The 17,340-nt window shown below is 34.2% G+C and overlaps 1 protein-coding gene across 5 annotated transcripts in view; it reads left to right on the top strand.

Annotated features, from left to right (window-relative positions):
- Positions 1 to 17,340, top strand: part of ARL15 (ARF like GTPase 15) — a 157,648-nt gene that overhangs the window by 58,516 nt on the left and 81,792 nt on the right. For 3 of the 5 annotated variants that reach the window (XR_015696656.1, XM_087715490.1, XM_087715488.1), the window contains 4 exons: positions 7,672 to 7,816; positions 8,302 to 8,361; positions 11,609 to 11,817; positions 13,261 to 13,393. Coding sequence is in view for 4 of the 5 variants with exons in the window: in XM_087715490.1 (XP_087571616.1) it covers positions 7,672 to 7,816; positions 8,302 to 8,361; positions 11,609 to 11,817; positions 13,261 to 13,393 (547 nt within the window). In the remaining variant the exon portion in view is untranslated. The remainder of the gene's footprint in view (positions 1 to 7,671; positions 7,817 to 8,301; positions 8,362 to 11,608; positions 11,818 to 13,260; positions 13,394 to 17,340) is intronic. The other 2 variants (XM_087715489.1, XM_087715491.1) reach the window with 1 other exon arrangement.

Genomic DNA, 17,340 nt, shown 5'->3' with positions numbered 1-17,340 from the left:
CATTCTTGAGCACAGTCTAATGGGAAAAATCAGTTGTACAAGAGTGGATATTAATATACACATATTTCAGTATCATCATTGGTTTTATCTCAACTCTCTATGTGCAGCACCATGAATTCAGGATAAGGAGTAGAGGATATAGGAGCAGCTAAATAAATAAATAATTTTTGAAAGTTGAGAAAGGAGGGTTCAAAAGGCTGAATGCTATCCCATGGGATACCTGCTTAAGAGTTGGATATTTGAAAGCTTTGATTTTAACCATATAATGCTTGATTGAACAGGACTCAAAATGTTTTTTTAGAGGAGTAAGAGTATAAAAGAATTCTCCATCTTGTTATTAATATGATAATCCCTGATCATGATTGAAATTATTGGGCATGAATTTATTAATAAAATTTTGCTTTGAGATCTGATGCTAATATTTATTGGCAAAACTAAGAAAAAATATGAATGCTATCATGTTTCTTATAACTGAATATACATTTTTAATACAGTTTTAATATTTTTTAAAAATGCACTCCCCTCTCTTGATTTCTGGTTCCAGTCATAACACTTAAGTAGGTATAAAAATGTAGGTATAAAACTAAAAATCCTTAAAAAAAATGTTAGAAGTCTAGGGTAAAAGTTATATATAGAAGCATCAACTCCAATAATGTGAAGGTGCAGGTTGACAGAATTAGTGCCAGTTTCATAAAGAATATAGGGAAATTTTAAATGATTTTAAAATTAGAGGTGATACAATATTTGTAATTATTTTGCTATGCTCACATCTCGTGATCATGGCCAATCTTCTTTTGGCATTTCAGCTATTATGAATATAGCAAGCACATACCTTGGTTTTTGCAAAATAAGTTTTAAAAAGAGTCTTTTAGTAGGACTTTTTTCTAGTGCAGTTCTTTCTGTGAGATTGTGTTGTCTTGTAATGACCTAAAATGGATATAATTTGTAATGGGTGTCATCTATTGGATATTTTATTTCATTTTTAACTTTAAATTTTTTAACTTGCCTTTGTATTCATGAAACTTCTACACCCGTATCTGAAGAGATGGTTACACTTGTATATAACCTCATTAAAGAACCTTCCAAGCATGAAGGATCCATCTCATGTCAATGTTTCTATTAGTTTCCCTAAAGGTTAGGACTGTCTTTTGCTGATATTTCCTTGGATCTGGCAAAGCCAATATAACACATTACTACTTTTGCAGTATATCATGAGGATGTCAGAAAAAAGCAGGATAGAAAAGCTTTATTTTCACAGATAGCAATGAATTGAATCTCCAAGTGCAGGAGCCCATCAATCAGGTCTTCTGTAGGCTTTTTCTGAGTTTGTATTCTTACATTGAGTAGCACTCGTTATTGAATGGTTTCCAATATAATTATTACAAATTCCATCCACTGGTTAATTTGTTAGAAAAGTATCATAATATGAAGCAAAATGCATCAGTGTGTGTATATTGATATCTAACAGAATTAGTGTATTTTTTTACAAAATGTCCCTGGGTGGAAAACACTTTGTATTAAAAAAATGTGGTTGAAATTGGCTTTGATTTGCTGTTACTTTGTTGTCCAGGTTTTGCAAGTAATAATAGCACAGACAACACAGAATACATTTGCTCATCTGACATCTGTATTGCTGGATTAACAGCAGAGGTGGGTTGCTACCGGTTCGCACCAGTTTGGGTGAATCGGTAGTGGAAATTGAGACTGGGTCACCAAACCACAAGGGATGGCAGGCTCGCCACATCCCCAAACAGGTTCCCCAGTCACCACAGCATGGTTTTTTGACATTTTTAATGTTCTGCGCATGCGCAGACCTATTTACAGGCAACTGCACACATGAGTGAATCAAGTGCGCAGTAATGCTGGCAGAAACCCATTCCTGATTGACACATGTAGCATAAACTGTTTCCACTATTCCATTAGCATTAATTGATTCTTTATATTCTGCTGTACTATAAAGTCAAACCTCAAAAAATGCAAAGTAACACTAATTAAGTCTAATTAATATTATAGCTTCCATCTATATTTCTCTCTCAGACTAACAGCAAATCATTGATCATGCTATCTACAGCTATAATGTCTATTGGTTGTAAATATGTTAATATTAACAGGTTCTGTTGTTAGAAATGAATAAATTATTTTTTTCTTCAATTTCTCATTGCTGAGATTTAGGTCTATACTGTTCCATTGTAACATCACCCTGAATTTTTAAGGTGTATATGAAATTGTGCAGACATTTTTATGTGCTTTTACATAATATTGGTCAAATGATTTCTCCAATACATTGCATTTGTATGGATATTTTCCTTTGGTGCAGAAATGTATGTATATACAGTATAACTCAGTTGTATCAAAAATCATCTAACTTTTTTGCATGTCAACTAAATGTGATAAAATATCCTTTCTTGTTCATATTTCCAACATGTTTTTGAAGTGTCTTTAAACATACTACACAATTTTGCTGATGGCATACATAAAATGTACATTTTTTATAAAAAAATTAAGACTGCAACATAATGTTAATTTCAGTTCTTTCAATCACATGTTTTCCTATTGTTCAATCTGTACATTATAATTAAAATATTTAGCCAACTTTGCCATATATATTTTCACTTGTTCTGTTGCAAATTTCATTAGCAACAGAAGTACATTTTAGCAGTTATATGTTAATCATTTGTACGTAATTCCATTTCCAATTTAGTATTACAAACTTCAAAACTAAATTCTTTTGTCTTCCGTTAAATCTTTCTAATGATTTTAAATAAAAAAAATTGGCAACTATGTCCCTCTGACATCAATTTTCTTGATTTTATTTTTATTCCCTTAACAAAATTCTAGTGTTTCACAATAAGTTAGACATTTGTATTTGCCTATTATTTCTTGCTTATAAAATGCTTCTTGTGCGAAAGGAATTGTATCTGTTCCATAAAACTTTACATATCAATGCATTGAATCTGGAAGTTTCCTAAGATACCTTTGAATTTGTTTTCAAATTAAACCATAGTTGTTTCTAACGTAACACAAGGATTATCTCCATTGTCTTAGTCTTCCACATAGGAAAGCATCCATTGAAAAAAATTTAATGCACCTGGCTAGAGTTTTGTCACATTCTATCCTTGTTGTTGGTAACATGGGAAGACATAAGTTAACATAGACACTTGATTAACAATGGAACAAAATGACTTTATTAAATAGCTAAAAAAATAGGCTTTAAAAGAGATTTACCTATTTCTGGAAATTGTCTGGAAATTATTCCTCAACTGTTCTCCAATTTCTCTGATAGGAAGGGTATTCTAAGGCACCTGTCCTTCCCAATACCTTGTTCACTTATTTTCCCTCTTGTGGGATATATTATAATATTGCCATCTTTTGATTGATACATCACAAGCTCATGATTGTTTTATCAGTTATGACTCTTAACACAGATATTTTCTTTCTATGTCATATGTTTTCATGGCATGATAGCATTTATTTATAATGTTTATAATGCTTGCCTTATATATTTGATTCTCTATTATGCCTCAGAACAATTAATACTTTAAAAAGTTGCAACAATAATTCTAACACATAAAATATAAGTTATATGCAGAAGAAGAGGGCATTTAATAAAGAGAAAATATTTTTAATATGAAAACACCCTTAACGAGACATTCTTTGAGATAAATAATATAAATCTGCTCTGTCCACTTTATTTGTTATTGATGAGCAATCACTTAACTTGTCTAGTTTGCCTGAAAGTTCAGGCAATCTGGACAAGTTTAGAAAAATTCAACAAGCTGATTAGGTTTTGCAACTAGAAATGTTTGAGTAAAGTTTTGGAAAATTTTAGGCATGAAAAGGAAAGGCTGAGTTGGGGTACGATAGCACACATAGATATTGTCATAGAAAAGAGAATTTCCCTTCCTCTCCAAAAGGGGTTTTGGAAGTAACATAAAATCCTCTTCTTGGGGCCATGTAAAATAGACAACTTTCTGTTAGCAGAAGAACATGACATGTTCCTTCTAGGAAGATGGTAGATTGAATGTATTGTATTTAGGCAATGTTCTGGGGATCGATCTCTTGTCACCAATGCTAAAAGATCTGCAGATTGCCTCTGCAGAAAGCTTTTGGCTGACTATATAGGTTAGGGATAATGACAGTGTAAAGTTGTTGCTTGCTACCAAATAAAATGCTTACATTGGAAATAGATAGAAAAACAGTTAGATTAAAAAACATATATTTAAAAACAGTACTGGTCTGTTTAGATTTGGTTTCTTGGACATGCCGTCAAGCCAAGAGGATTGACAGAGCATCTGCAAACAAAATACACAGTATGACAACTCCTGAATTATTAATCCAAATCTCTTTTGTGGATATCACTCAATTTCCTTATTTTGATCAGTCTAGTTCTGATGCAGCAATTTTAAAACTTTTGCAAGACTGAAATTTGACTTTTAAAAGAATGAGGTTTTTTGGCAATTTATTCAATTTAACATTTGTTATTTGGATTATTCTTGATACAATTGTGGCCTCTAAAGTTCCACATCTGGTAGAGGTTTTGGAGGAAACAGTTAAGGCTCCTAAGCCAGTAAAACTGTTTGTAAAAGTTGAAGGAATTTGATGAAATTGATATTAATCATTTAGACAATTTTTGGAATAATAATTTGGAACATGCTTTTTTGAAAAATAAATCAACGGTAGGTTGCTTAAAACAATTTAAACTATCTGTTTTTGATGTTAGGATGAGGTTAGTACTGCATAATTTTTTATTTTGCAAATATTGGATACTGCAGAGTATGTTTAATAAAAGTTAGCTGTAATAGCTTTCCTTTGGAGGTAGATCTCAGAAATTGGAAGCATAAAATGCAAAAAGTAGGTCTGTTCCCTTATTGTCACATTTTGGATTGAAATCCACTTGGGTTTTTAACATGATTTTAGATTGCTTGTTGAATGTCAAGGAGATACACATGTCCTTGTTGGCTCTCGTCCCAGGATTTGGAACCTATTAGTTATCAAGATTGGTGAAATTATTGTGGGGGCTAGCCAAAACAATTATTATATAACACTGGAAGGATAAATTTACAGTGATCTGCAGTAATAAATTATTGATAGTATTATTTTAACGATTTATGTGAATATTTATTTTTCAACAAAATGACATGGAAGACAAATTCCAAGGAATTTGGTCAAACCTTTGGGGAATTATTTTTCGTGTTAATTGGTAGACCCTGTTTATTTAATTCAATATTATTACACTGTTAGCAATTATACACTTCTGTAAGTATATACGTATGTGGCTATATTTTTACGTGTATGCATTTCTATGTATTCTGTGCCTAGATAAGTAGACACACACACACAGAGAGAAAACATGCAAACCATGGTATATATGGGCTCACTATGTCAAACACACCCACACACAAAACCACATTTTGCCTTATTACGTAAGTGTTCTCAGGGGTACCTAAGATTGATGACGCAGTGATTAAAACCACTTAGAGAGGGTTGCAAAGCACTATGAAGTGGTATATAAGTCTTGCTATTTTTATACACATTTGAAAAGTGCAGATGCATTTGCTTGCCTGACATGAATTACATACGTCTGTAATAAAAATGTCAGACCAATGATTCTTGCAATGATGTTTGCAATGTTTGGTAATCTATAAACAGATTGAAGTCATGTTGTTTATCACAGGCAATAAGAAGGTTAAAAAACATCAGAAGACCAAAACAAATGACTAAATAAAATATAAAATGCAAAGATTAAAAGCATGCAATCAGCGTAAACATATGCATGAGGGGAATAAACAAACCTGAAACAGATTGCAGCTGTTCTGGAATAGAAGTGGTGTCTACAGCCCCTCCTGTCTTTGTCACCTCACAAGATGGACTACTCTTAACACATTCTTCATGGGGGCTGCCTTTAAAATATCTGCAATCTGCAATTAGTGCGAAATACTAATGTTAAGCAGGGCAATCCAGTATTCCATCTAACATGCCTTAGTGACTGGCTTGTTTCAGATTGTAATTCAAGGTACAGGTGACAGCCTTCAAAGTCTGCATTACTTGGGGCCTTTGTGTCTCTAAGGTGTGCCACAAAATAAAGTAGACTGTGGTTACTGATAATGCCACAACCCCGTCCCCACTTTCCGGCAACAAGCCAGTATTCTTTATAGAACTTCTCTCCTATAGAACACCTTCCCATTGAAGATAAGGGTCATGCCCTCACTTTTAATAATCAGATGTATTGAAAAACATGTGTAGATATGAGTAACTCTCTATGGCAGAGGTCCCCAAACTTGACAATTTTAAGACTTGTGGACTTCAGTTCCCAGAGTCTTTGCCAAGTTTGGGGACCTCTGCTTTATGGGATGAATCTTTGGGTTTCCTGATTCATGGGGTCATGGTTTTTATGTCTTAAGAATATAATAATGGTTGGTGGCATTTATATTTGGTGTGGGTGTGGGTGTGTGTATTAGTATAGTATAGTATAGTAGTATAGTATAGTATAGTATAGTATAGTATAGTATAGTATAGTATAGTATAGTATAGTATAGTATAGTGTATAGTATAGTATAGTATAGTATAGTATAGTATAGTATAGTATAGTATAGTATAGTATAGTATAGTATAGTATAGTATAGTATAGTATAGTATAGTATAGTATTGTAATATATGTTGCTGCTTAGGATCAGTTGCTTAGAAACTAATGACTAAAGTGGCATAAAGGTGTTTCAATTAAATAAAAAATGGGGAGCCTTTAATCAAACAAAATTGCTCCCAAAGCCCTCTAAAGGAGCCAAGGTTTAATGATTTTCCTGCCCAAATTGTAGAAGAATCCCAGTTTTGTTGTAGGCACATTGTTTCGTATTGCATAATATTTTTTTCACAAAGATGATTGATAACCATGAGAGCTGTATGTTAATGAGTGACAACAGCAGACTTGAGATATTCCAAAATTCAGCATGTTGAGTTGTTCCCTTTAAAAGGATTGCTGAAATAGTTCCTTTAAGAGATTTCTGCTAAATATTTCATGCTTTCCCCCAAGCTTTTGGTTATGTAACAGTGGTATAGAGATCTATTATTGATGTCTTGGGTTTCAGTCTGAACATATTATAGTGGAAGCTGGCAGATTGTTATTCTCGTGTAGAACTTTGACATGGGAAGATTAAAATAAGGTAGAGCTAGGCAGTGTAGGCCTGCTGTGTAACCTATAGGAAAAGTGCTTTCCTCATTGATTGAGGACTCATTGGAAAGTCATATGTATCATTCAAGAATTAATGGAATCCTTTTAGTGCGTGCCACAACTATTGATTGTGAAGGAAATAAATTATTTCATGGTTTAATTAATAGACAGACAGACAGACAGACAGACAGACAGACAGGGCTTTGAAAAACTTTTTGCATTTCCATGAATAGTATCCATTTCTCTTTCAGGACTGTGGTATATTAGGCCTTTTGAAAACAGTAACAAAGCATTCCTAGCTTAGGTAATAATGCATTGGGGATAGAGATTGCAGAACTAAATAACCCTTTCTATGTAATAATGTAGCAAAACCAGGATAGTCTTCTTATTTATCTATAGGCATTTTGATTCTGGGTGATCAAATATTCTGTCTTGCAAATATTATTTCCTCCTTTTCTTGTTACTTATCAAAAGGTGAACAATCTTTCTTGATGTTTTCTCAACAGTGTTTTCGAGCCCTTTGCTGCAAAGGACCTCCACCTCCACGACCAGAATATGACTTGGTTTGCATAGGTCTCAGTGGCTCTGGCAAGACGAGCCTGTTGTCTCAGCTCTGCAGTGAAACTAGAGAAAATATAGTGTCAACTACAGGTGAACTGATGTTTTGTTTTGCTTCTTCAATTATAGGCATTTAATGCAAGAGATCATTTAACGACTGCAACCAAGCATGTCAGGATTGTAGCCCTTGAGGAATCAATGACATGACATCTTGATTAGTGACTCAGCAGCCAACATTCCAGTCCCAATTATGGTTGCAAGTCAAAAACTATATATAAACAGGAAGCAAACCCCATACTTGCTAGCACTGATGATGTTACCTGTTTGAGTACTGATATGTCTGCAAGTAACAACCAAGTTCAGAGAATACCAAGGACTTCTGAATTAAAATAATGCAAAATATATTTTCGTACTTTTGTTTTTTTATCTACCCATTATATAACTCATGGTAACAATTAGCACATTTGAATTTACTAACTTAAGCTAACAAGATGCTAATAGATTAAACTGAGGAAAATAATGGTAGAGTGAACAAATGTATTGAAAAAAGTACATTTTTAATTTATTTGTATTTTCAGGTTTTAGCATAAAAGCAGTGCCATTCCAGAATGCAATATTGAATGTAAAAGAACTTGGAGGTAAAGAACACTATATATAATATGCACAACTGATAGTAGCTTTTGATTCCTTTGTGTCTTGATTTATGACAAGAAGCAATAGTTTACATACTTATCAACTACCTTTTCACCACTAGGTGTAGTCACTGCCTGGTACAATCTAAAGTAGATTTATCAAAGGAAGAAAGAGAGGAAAAATGTTTAAATAGTAAAAGGTTGGATCAAGGAAATTGACTTTTGAAAAAAGAGATGTTAAGAATTGTTATTGAAGGTGGCTAGATATAGCAGTTTGATACATCGTGTTGAGTTTCCAAGAGATGTATTACTATCAAAATAATGTATAATAAATAACAGTTTTAATCAACACCATGTATAAGATTTGGGACAGATGACACTGCAACAGCTTAGTGAAGATTCTGTGTTTCCTTAGTTATAATTTAACTGAACTATATTTCCAGTTAATATAAACCATGAGTAAGTGTAAACAGAAAAAGATGCATTAAAAAGGAGGCTTTATGTTACATATGCTACATGTTGATGACATTTATTTTTAAAAAAATAATTAAATAAGTATCATCTAAGCATGTAAAAATTTCATACAAAAGAAGGTCTATTAGAAGGGCAACTCTTCAGGTGTTCAGAGAACTGCGAGACATTCATTCATAATTATCAGATACAGATTTTTTTTCTTAGAGCTGCTACATTGTACTTAGAATGCACATTTCCCATTATTTACATATTATAGCAAGACTGCCATTGATCATGAATCTTGGTATTAGACAGAACGTCTTGAACAAACAGCATCATTGGGAAGTGAAGTCTGATACATATAGAGAACGTCAAGTTGGGGAATACTAGTCTGGCATTGCTTTCCGAGCATCGATTTGGCTATGTTAGCTGATCTGTTGTATATATTTAGGCTGTCTCTATAGAATCAGCAATTTTGTCCTCAACACCACATTTTGAGTTTGGTTTCATTCATAAAGTTTTAATTGCTCATCTAAATTACGTGTGTGAAAAATAACTTTGGAAATATGACTCTTGCTTGGCATCAAAGAAAACATGAAAACAAAACTATTTTGTGGATATTTTGTTCTACATACAGGTATTTCTCAGCTTATGTTCAAAACTGGGACTGAGGTCTTTGTTGTTGAGCAAAGCAGTAATTAAGTCAGACGCCCATGTAACAGCTTTACTCAACAACCACAATCTCAACTCTCCCAGTTGTGGTTATTAAGTGATCATGCAGTTTGTTATACTGAGTTCTGGGGAGAGGACCCTCTCTTTGCTCCATCATGTCCAGGTTCACTTACCTTTTTCTGCAGCTGCATGCAACTTCAGCTAATATGGGACATAGCCTTCCTATCAAGCCTGCCATGTGCCATCCTGCAAATGGGTCCTGTTCTCACAATCGTTGAAAGGCTCCTTTCCAAATCATGTGATTTGGAAAAAAAGACCGTTCCTAGCTAGAAAGATAGTGATCACCATCCTGCTGAAGGATAGAAATCTTTTTTCTGGCACCATCATTCAAGATGTGTAGAAGTTCTAGAACACCATCATTCTAGAAGGCTAAAAGAGTATGCCTCAGCCAGGCTATAGAAATGGAACAGGATGTGAGCCCCATTTCTGCAGCTCAGTGGAGGAGCTGTGCCAGAGTGCAGAAACAGCGCTTGGATCTTCAGGATACAAGTCTCATTTTCTGCAGCCTGATGGAGTAGCCAAGCTTCCCTACATGCATGAAGTAGAACACCTCCACTGTGCTGCAAAAATGAAGCTTATGCCTTCTAGATCCAAGACTCATTTGTCTAGACCAGTGGAGGGACTGAGCTTCACTTAGGAGGCAGCCAGCCCCCAGAGATGAGAAGGAGATTTTAACAGGTGGCAGCAGCTTTCAACCTTCCTTGCTGGTTTCCCCATTGACTTTCTGCGAAGTTAGCAGAGAATATTGCAAATAGTGATCACATGATCGTGGAGCACTTGGGAACTGGTTGTAAGTGTGAACATGTTGCCAAGCACAAAATGTAGCCATATGACTACAGAGGGTGGCACAAATTTTTAAGGCTGGAAGTGCTCAATGGGGCATACAGAACATAGCAACAGAACTTAGATCCATTTACTTTACAGCCTTCTCTAAGCGGTTTACAGAGTCAGCATATTTCCCCCAATAATCTGGTCCTCATTTTACCAACCTTGGGTTTAAACCAGTGGTGAGTTTCAAAAATTTTTAGAACCTCTTCTGTAGGTGTGGCCTGCTTTGTGGGAGTGGCTTGCCAGCCATGTGACATGGTGGGAGTGGCTCGCCAGCCATGTGACTGGGTGGGCATGGCCTACTTGTAAAATGTGGTGAAACTCACTTAACAACGCTCTTGCTTAGCAACCAAAATGTTGACTCAGAAACTAGCATTTGAAGCACACAAATCTTAAAGCTGTCAAGTTACAAGACCCTTGCACCCCTAATCCTTTAGAAAAAAAACCCCAGGGGGGTTCAAACTTGACAGCTTTAAGACTTGTGTACTTCAACTCCCAGAATTCCTCCTCTCACTCTTCATCTTGATGATGTGCGGACGGGTGGGGGGAGGGACCTGGAACCAGTTCTAAACGGCACTGTAGATTTCTGGAACCTCTTCTATAGAAGAGGTTAGAACTGGCAGGAACCCACCCCTGCTGTAACTTGGGTGTAGGACGAGGGCGAAGATTTGTTCTCTGAGCTTGTGGGTTGATTTCCGAACGTTTTGTTGCCACAGAGTTCAGAAATCAACCCACAAGCTCGGAGAACAAATCTTAATTATTCAACCATGTTTTATGAAGGCATTGGCTAAATACCCAATTTAGTGCTGAGAAGTTCTATAAAAACAAAATTTCTTTGCTGGATAATGCAAATTGATTAAATAAAGCATAGAAGAGAAGTCAGCAAGAGTTTCAGAGAGAAGTGAAGGAACATATTTTAAAAAGCAAGAGTGTGAATTTTAATTTTGTTTTTTTTAAAAAAAATGAAAAAGCTACAGCTAAAAAATATAATCAGTGAAAAAATTGGCAGAAGTAAATATTTTTAGGGATATGGCTAGTGAGAGAGCCATCAGACTAGAAGCTAGGAGCCCATTTCCTATAATGTTGATATGCAATTTTCTAATAGTGCAATAAATTAAAATATGATAAAAAGAAAGCATTGAAATTTAATTTTGATATGCCTAAACACGATGTGTGCAAACTTGTCCTGTATGTCTTCCGATTAATATTTATGCTTATTTTTATTTGATAATTACCAAAGGGGCTGACAATATCAGAAAATACTGGAGTCGTTACTATCAAGGATCTCAAGGAGTAATATTTGTATTAGACAGTGCTTCTTCAGAAGACGATTTAGAAATTGCTAGGAATGAACTGCATTCTGCGCTGCAGCATCCACAATTATGCACTTTGCCATTTTTAATATTGGCCAATCATCAAGACAAGCCAGCCGCTCGTTCAGTGCAAGAGGTATGTTTAGTTCTGCAAGAACGTGTGTGTTACTAATTGTTTGAATGCAATGATGGTAAAGTCATGACTGTATGTATATCTGATGTGTATGTAGAGTCTGTAAAGTTTGGATGAACATAATTCTTAATGAATGAAGAAAAGATATTTTTAGCTGTCCATGCTAAGGATTGCCTATGTGTATTGTTTTTTTAAAAACAAATATGTGTGAAGTTTGTCAACTTTTATCTTACCACCTTCTTTTCCAACACCCTTAACATTTTCTTTTATATATCCTTAACAATATGTTTCTTAAAATTTATTTAAAAGTATTAGATTTTTACTTGTTAAAGCTTCCACTTTTAAAAATCTAGCATATGTCTACATTGGTTAATTCTTAACTCAAACTGGGCACCACTTTAAGAAGAATTAAAAGCATTTGGAACAAATTCAAAGAAAGGCAAAGAAGATGATAGCCAATATTCACTTCTTGAAAATTCAAACTTCAGTAAACCTGACACTGAATTTTTAATAATATTATTTCATATAAAAAGTTGACAATCACTAGCATTCCAATATAGGACTGGGAAAAATTTGTTTGAATCTATTGAGAATTGCTATAAATCACTGTTGGATATACTGAACAAATATACAAAGTGTACAAATACAAGAGCTAGATAAAGGTGGCAGCTTTTCATATCCAAGGACATTAAAAAAATTAAACCATATATTCAATCTAATTTTACAGCAACATCAAAAATAATTCCACTTACAAGAGGCAAACAATTATATGATCTGTATACTTTAAGTATACAGATCATATGAAGATATGTATTAATTCTTAATTAGTTCTAATATTCTCTGTGATTAATGCACAAAGCAAATGATGCACAGAAAAGAATCCTTTTATTGAAACAGTGGCTTTTATCACACCCTGAGCAAAGATTTTCTAGTCACATTTCTGGGGTTTTTTTCCCCTTAAGGTATGAAAAGCAAAAAGTGAAACAAAATTTAGGATAAAAAAAGTGAAAACTCCTGGATCTGTGCTTCTGAGTCTTTGTCTTTTCCCCTGGTAACAGCGACTCTGAACGTGTTTTTCTGAAAAAAAGAAAAAAAACCCAGGGAGCAACTTGTTTGAATAGCAAACAATGCAGTGAGAGGCCATGTCTTTGCGTGCATCTGAATGTATTTCTTTGGTAGTGCTGATACCAATATTCAAGCTTCATATTAGATGAAGTCATTCTTATCTTGCTGCTAGGAGGTGTAATATTTTAAAATTTGGCCTTATCTACTACTTTTATATAGGCACAATATTAAGTAGTTATTCCTCATCAAGGGATTCAAGGCTTTAGTGTTGGCATAATTGTGATTTATTTCAGAAATAATGATTGCAGAAGCATTTTCAATCTGACAAGGTGTATAAATGTTGAGTAATAGTTACAGATTTTTTTGCCTCAAATGCTGTAGGAGCCAAGAAGATTCCACAAACAGCTGTTCGTGATGATCACTTGTGGGAGTTATGGTTTCCAAACTGCGCGGGGCACTGTTAAAATTGTACGATGTAAACTATTTATCCAAACCATTAGGAAAAGAACCACATGTAACTATTTGAAACTTACGCAAAATCGCAATACTGTTTGCTTACATGAAAAAAATTGTCTGATTTATTTTTCAGCTATATAAGTTTATAATTGCTTTATTCAGCTGTTTCCATTTATCTTTTTAAAATCCAACTTTTTATTGTAATAAAATAAGCTAACATTTTGGAAATACATTGATTTGCATTATAGATATCTCACAAGAGAAAAGTGAGATACACAAGAGAAAAGGAGAGATTCTTTCCCTTACTTTGGAAAGAAATTTAACATTTAATTTTTAAATAAACTGATTTGGACATCAAAGAAATGATGATTCAAGAAATATGATTTTCTATATGTGCATATCAAATGTCACTCAAATCTAGGAATTATTTGGTAACCAGTATAACTTATATATAATAAAGTTCTGGAAGTATTGCACTTATCTCCTTGCAATGAGTTCATCTGCTTCAATGTAAAATTAGACTGCTTCTGAAAAATTATCTTATTTTAGTGTTCTCATTTGCCCCACACAGGTTTTTCATATGTGGGTGTCTTTATTGTTACAAAGCAAGTGGGGACAACTTAAATCTACTTTAAGTTTCAAGAAAGCTTTTGTTTGCACAATGCCCTGTTGTTCATCTGTGTATGTTGCCTTATTTCTTTACTACATTAAATTCCAAAATCTCACTTTTGATGTATTATGGAAGAAGATGGATTTTTAGAATAGATTTGGAATGCGAAGATCCAGTCCTTATTATAAGTGGCTTAGGAGCAGTGACTTTTTGGATCAAATCAATTTGGCTTTGGTTTATTAATTTGGGGGAAAAAATCTTTGCAGTCTTACAGCCAAGACCTTAGCTGTTTTCTTGGCATCCAAATAGATCAGTTGATGGGGCTGTATGATGAGCAAAGTGTAGGCTTTTTCCCAGTTAATTAAGCATTCCATTTTCTGCTAATTACTATAATGCAGACTTTGTTTTGAATGGCATCCAAGAACCTTTGTCTGAATGGTTCTATAATGCTGTCTAGGAAGCTCTTATAGATACCCATTGAAAATGTACTCCATTGAAAATCCATCTGGGCTGTGTGCTCCCCCCCTTTTAATTGCCTGTTCAGAGGGTTTTTTTTTCCTTGTCAGTTCACAGATTTGTGTATGTCGCAAACTTGTCCATTCTGGGGAGCTTGATTTTTATGTAGGTATTCATTCTTCCATCAGTACTGATTTTGTATTTAATCATTTTTGTTTTATTTGGAGTTTTTGATTTTTAAAAGTTTTCTTCTTTTGTGTCTGCAGAGTCCCATTGCTCATGATTCACTGGGACATGACTCTGTCATGTCTTTTTGCCTTTTTCATTATCCATTATATAACTTTTGAGGTTTTGATAGCATGTTGTGGTTAAAAATAAAAATGATTTCTGTTTTACTATCCTATTAGTTGATTAAGTATAACTGATATTGTGAAAATCATAATCGTACTAATGAACTACATAGAACTAGGTTTCGTAAGATTATCTGGACTGGAACCCATCACTTTTGCAAGGTTTTGAATTCTCTTGGCCAAGATAGCAATCCCCTCCCTTTTATACATCTTACCCGGTCCTAATCATATGCAGTTTCTACCCTCTTTATTATTATCCCTTGATTGATCTATTTACTGAGTCATGTCAGGCTCATGTAAATCAACAGACCACTGATCTAAATAAGCCATTGAGCTTCTATTACAGATATTAGTATCCAGTATGCATTTTGGGCTAGACTACCTTAGATGCTAATGACTTTGTGTGCCTATCTATATTCAGTACAGTATTAATGAAGCTGTCACCTTGAGAATGAATAAGGGGTTGTTTTAAAAACAAAGTAAATGCCAGTTGTCATTTGTCACATCCTTGAGGTTTTTTTTTTAAAGACTTTGGATGCATTCAGAAGTGGACATTCTGAATATATTCAGCATCATTTCTTCTGAGAAATAATTTTTCTGAGGAGAATAAATCAAGAGTGATATAAGTTGAACATTTTTGTTGCTTGTATTCATTTTGATTGCATTCCCATCTAAAGGTTGGCATGTTCTGTTTGATAGAATAGAGTCAACCAATAAAATCTGATCTATAGTAGGAATGAGCAGCCTTTTAGAAGCAATTTGGAAAAGGTGCCTCCTAGGGTGTGAGACCATCTGCCCGTCTACAGCTGCCCCGTGATCCTGGGAAAACCCACAGCTTCTTTAGAGTTGCAGACAGGTGCAGGTGCTCCAAAGACCTTTGTAGAGTCTAGTCTGTAGCATGTTACAATCTGACCTGTTCATTTGAACAGCTTAAAGAAGTAGAAGGTGATGGGAAGTTTGCAATAAGCTCCTGTTAAAATGATGATTTTAGGATGCTGAAAAATATCTTGGTTTTTTGTAGATAAGACTTGCAACAATACATGCACGTGAAGCATGTGATAAAAGACACAGAAGGTATATGAGGAAACAGAATGTGATGGAGATGGTGTCTGACCTAAAGTGTAGCAGAAGAAAACTATGGAATTGGGGGAAAAAAAGAACCAATAAAATGGGTGGACAGCATGGTGGTTACATTAAGTGTTTTCAGAAAACATCACTGGACTTAACTGATAGAATATACTTAATATGAGTCTAAGAATAAATAAAGGCAAGATTTGTGGAAATGATGATAGGGGTATGTAGCTAGATAAATGACTCCAGAAAAAGTAGATTAAAGAAAATTAAAAGTGTCCAAACAGGAGCCAATACTGATTTGAAGAAAAAAACCAGTAACAGTCCATGGAATAAAAGGAGAGAAATGGATATGAATAGCAAGTAGAGGTTTTAGGGGCTGCTTCAGGTTTCACTGAAATTTGGAATCTTTATTTGTATTAAGACTATAAATCAAAGCATGTTAATAGCATCATAGTAACTTGATTCACATAAAGATACATGTAAGAGAGATATAACATGTTAATTTCTGTTTTCTAGAAACTGACCAAAGGATTTTATTTCATTTCGAATCTGAATATTTAAAAACTAAACAGCATTTATGTTAGTGTATCTCTATGTTTAAGCAATGCTCATTGCTCATTGTTCACTACCCACCATAGAGATCCAATAACCAATGGCATTTTTTTTTGGCAAAATGTTGTATTTCATTACAATACACTATTATTTACTTTCAAGATCGATAGTTATAAAATTTAAAGGGATAAACTGCCAGCAGGAGATTAGTACTGTTGTAACTGTGGCCACTTTCATAGTTCATGTGAATATAAGAGAAAGCTTAGTAAAGTTATCCAGTTTCTTTATGGCACAAGAGCCTGTTGAATATTATGCATCATGGTAAGTAAGGTCATGATTTTAAAAAACTGTAAGAGTTTGATGATCTATTTGTCAATGTTGATTAATAAGTAACAAAGCTTGATTGTTTTTTGTTGTGTTTTTTAAAAGTATGTCTTATCATGAGGTAATCAACAGCTCAAGAACTCTCTTATTTTGGTTTCTTGAATACCCTTTGACTATCATTGAAAATAACAGAATCAGCATGGTCTCCTGAAATTTTGAGGTGGAGAATACTCAATGGTTATAGTATAAGCCGAAAATAAATGTAAGAGAGTTAAAGGCAGGGGGAAAACACCTCCCAAATACATCTAAATATTTGAAATAACCATTTGAAATATCTATTTCCCAGGAGGAGGAGAGGGGAAGGAGGAGGCTTAGTTACTAAGACCTTAGCTATTAAAAAATGGGCAGTAAAGGTATAGCTAGTAGTTTGAATACTCTCCATGGACTTCATCTTGTGAGATTTGAATCTGAGTTATTCTACTTTACATTTCAACCGATTACATTTTGCTGTAGACAAATAGAACTGTAGAACACATTTGATAATCTACTGTAGCTTTGATAATTTAGCTTCAGTTTTGGTGCTGAACCTGACCAGCTATGTTTATTTACTGAGGTTGTTTTTGATTAAAATGTTTTAAA

Source organism: Thamnophis sirtalis, unplaced genomic scaffold (genome assembly GCF_051295495.1).
Source record: "Thamnophis sirtalis isolate CommonGarterSnake01/CBP01778 unplaced genomic scaffold, rThaSir2_p1.2 scaffold_5, whole genome shotgun sequence".
NCBI lineage: Eukaryota > Metazoa > Chordata > Lepidosauria > Squamata > Natricidae > Thamnophis > Thamnophis sirtalis.
Note: the sequence above shows the minus strand (reverse complement) of the source record. Positions and strands in the feature narration are given on the sequence as shown.